Source organism: Buceros rhinoceros, unplaced genomic scaffold, assembly GCF_000710305.1.
Source record: "Buceros rhinoceros silvestris isolate BGI_N320 unplaced genomic scaffold, ASM71030v1 scaffold13070, whole genome shotgun sequence".
In the NCBI taxonomy this organism is placed as follows: Eukaryota; Metazoa; Chordata; class Aves; order Bucerotiformes; family Bucerotidae; genus Buceros; species Buceros rhinoceros.
Window position 1 is genome coordinate 32,613 of NW_010389123.1, and position 3,171 is coordinate 35,783.

Consider the following 3,171-nt stretch of genomic DNA (forward strand, 5'->3'; position numbering starts at 1 on the left):
CAGGGAGTAGCCTAGTCCCGTGAGGACCTAGAAAGACACGTTCCTAGGAAGAGGACCTCATTCCCGTGGTGAGAGCCAGCTCAGACCTCAAGTGCCACTCTCAGCCTGAAAATAGTGCTGGAAGCACTCGGCACCGTCATGGGCTCGCTGTCCCTCCATCCCAATGTCCTCTTTTTGCTCGCTCTGTCTCACTTGGGGATGTTGCCCTAGCCTAGTCCCGTGAGGACCTAGAAAGACACGTTCCTAGGAAGAGGACCTCATTCCCGTGGTGAGAGCCAGCTCAGACCTCAAGTGCCACTCTCAGCCTGAAAATAGTGCTGGAAGCACTCGGCACCGTCATGGGCTCGCTGTCCCTCCATCCCAATGTCCTCTTTTTGCTCGCTCTGTCTCACTTGGGGATGTTGCCCTCCCAGCATTTCAGCTGCCCGGGGCCGGACCGCCTGAGCACAGCCCTCCTGAGCATCAGCTCCTGCCTCTCCAGCCCCTGTGCACTTGCTGCAGCCCCGGGGCTGGAGGGAGCTGGTAGCTCTCCCTGCAAACGGGGACTAACCAGGACCTGTTCCGCTCCTCTCTCACCTGGTCTGAAAAACTGATGGTGGAGAACATTGTACCCCCTTCTCCAGAGTCTACCCCAGCTCCTCCTGCCCGAGGGTTTCTTTACACATCTCATCTGCTGTCCGCTCCCTCTCCACTGGTCCCCAAAGGCTCGCTTAAGGTGTTGAGCTTATAAATAACGCGGTGAGATTCTCCGGCTGTCCCACAGGCCAGAGCGTGTGCTTTGCTCTGTGTGGCCCAAGGGCTCTGGTGCTCGCTTGGCTCTCAGTCCTGTTGTGCTGCCAAAACACCAGTGAACAAGCTGAATCTCCTCTTCCCCGCAGGAGGAAGACTCCGGTGGGCCGCGGGGTCCTGAAGACGTACTTTGCCACCGTGCCTTCACTGCCCGTTCTCCTCTGGGTGAACCTTCACGCCGGCGGTCAGGTATTCAGGTTCCCACCAGAGCAGTCCATCACTGAAGCGAACATCTTGTCTTGGCTGGAGAAGCTAAACGCGGGGCTGGAGGTTCCCAGCAGTAAGTGGACGCGCGGTTGTAACGTTCCTAAGCACAGGCTGTTAGCTCCGGTCTGTTTATGAGAAGATGCTACGTGCAATAAATCGTCTCCCCTGGAATTTAATGATGGAAAAACTAGCTATGCTGGTTTGAGCCAGAGAAGTACAAATAGTCCGTCCAGGAGAGAATACCCGCACTCACGAGTTTGCTTCGGGACTGTTTAATGTTCAGAGCCAAGCGTGAATAGTTCCGAATCGGCATCTCCTCCCTGTGACAATCCCCGAACCTGGCTGTGTTCTGGGGTCGCTGTGAACAGGCCTTCTGAAACACAGCTCGTTCGTAAAAAACCTCCTGGCTCCCCGCTGTCAGCACGAGAACCGGCTGCTCTTTCGGCACCTTCCAGCGGTTTTGTGGGTGGGAGGGGACAAGGAAGCTGGCGCTTGGCTGTGGTCTTTGGAACGAGGGTTGGCTTGTGCTGTGAAGCTTTTCCCCGCATCCCTCCTGCCTTGATCAGCCTGATGCAGCTCTGGAGGAAGGAAGCCCAGCTGTGCTTTCCTCATGTCTTATGTGTGGCCAAGGGATGCGCAGGGATCTTTGGAATCACCGACTGCCGGCCTGCTCCGGGCTCCGGAAAGGCAATGGGGTGACTCTGCTTGATCTTTGTGAATTTTAACACCAGCCTTTCAAAGCGAGCGTTTCTGAAAGCGTGGCGGGGTTGGACGCGTAGCTGAAGACACCATTCTGACCCAGTAATCACTGGGAGAAGCCCATGAGCCAGCCGTCCTCCCACACCTCTTTCCATCGCTGCTGCTAAAGGCACCTGTCACGTAGGTCTCTAGGTGGGACCGTAGATATGAGGGGTGTCCAGGGGGCGAGCTGATGGCCAACAGCTCGCTGCACAGCCAAGGGTTGTACCAGCCATCACAGCCTCCTTCCTCGGGCTTTTAAGTGCTGCAAACGGTGTGATTGGTCTTAAAAGCATAAATTAAAGAGCATCCTCAGGTAATGGGGCCATTTCCTCCTCCCCTCACTCAGGACTGCACAGTCGTTATCTGAGACCCCGGTGAAACATCCACCCACTGGATGTTTCACATCCTGAGCGAGACCTTCGCAATGGAGGTGTCTGAGGGCAGGGGGACCCCCGCAGCCTTGGCCAGCTCCGGGAAATACTAATGCACCCCTGGCTGGTTAAATTTGGGTGGGGGTGGTAGTTTTGGAGGAAACAGGGTGATCTTTTAGAAAAGATCTTTACTTCTGCATTAACTGGAAGAGGAAAAAAAGCTGTAATTCCTTTGGAAGGGTAATCTCTGTGATGTGGGGCTGCATCACTCTTAACTCGTTGACATGGGGCTGCATTTGCTTCTCAGGTACCTTGTCTGAGGAAGACTGGAAACCACCTCTCCCTGCTTATGACTTCCTCCAGATGATGGAGACGGCCGAGCTCCCCTTCCACACTTCCCACCGCCACGGGGACACGCCAGCACAGCACCCACCGGAAAACCCAGGAGGGGACGTGCCCATCCAGGAGACCAAGGCAGAGAAAGTTGGGTCCCCTGGGAGGGACCTGCGGGGGACAGCCCCGAGGCTGGCAGCAAGGGAGAAGCAGGGCAAGAGGCACAGCGAGCTCTGAGAGCTGAGCATCCCCCTGCCCAGAGCAGTGAAAGATGTGGGACCATCAGAAAACCCTCACACTTTCCCAGCCCCCTCCGAGCCTTTACACCAAGGAGAGGAGTGCTTGTAGCTGTAAATTAGTGGTGAAGAGATAAAACAGCCCCTAAGTTTCCGTGTGAGTTCCCTGCTGCAGTGCACTGCTCATTCTGCGATGGGCAGCTCGTTCTGTGGTGGCTGTGGTTTCTGATGCCAGAAACGTGTCCACACACCCCAAACCTTGACCCCTTGGCGGCTGATGGGATTGCATTTCTTGGAGGTTGCTGCAGGGGAGCTCCGTAGCTGGGGGAGAGGTGGGGTGTGCTCACCATGTGCGGGAAGCTCATCCGTGCGACGAACTGTGCTGGAAAAGTCAAATCAGCACAGCCCAGCTCTGTGGTTTCTATCTGTCTCACACAGACACTTTGGTTGCCCCTGAGCAGGAAGAAGTGAGTGATTCCAGGATGAAAAGCACG

General features: G+C 55.9%; 1 protein-coding gene across 1 annotated transcript in view; it reads left to right on the forward strand.

Annotated features, from left to right (window-relative positions):
* Window positions 1-2,678, forward strand: part of TXNDC16 (thioredoxin domain containing 16) — a 31,935-nt gene extending 29,257 nt beyond the window's left edge. Inside the window, exons 18-19 of the mRNA XM_010133100.1 lie at window positions 879-1,069; window positions 2,416-2,678. Coding sequence (XP_010131402.1) covers window positions 879-1,069; window positions 2,416-2,678 — 454 coding nt within the window. The remainder of the gene's footprint in view (window positions 1-878; window positions 1,070-2,415) is intronic.
* Window positions 2,679-3,171: the final 493 nt, after the last annotated feature.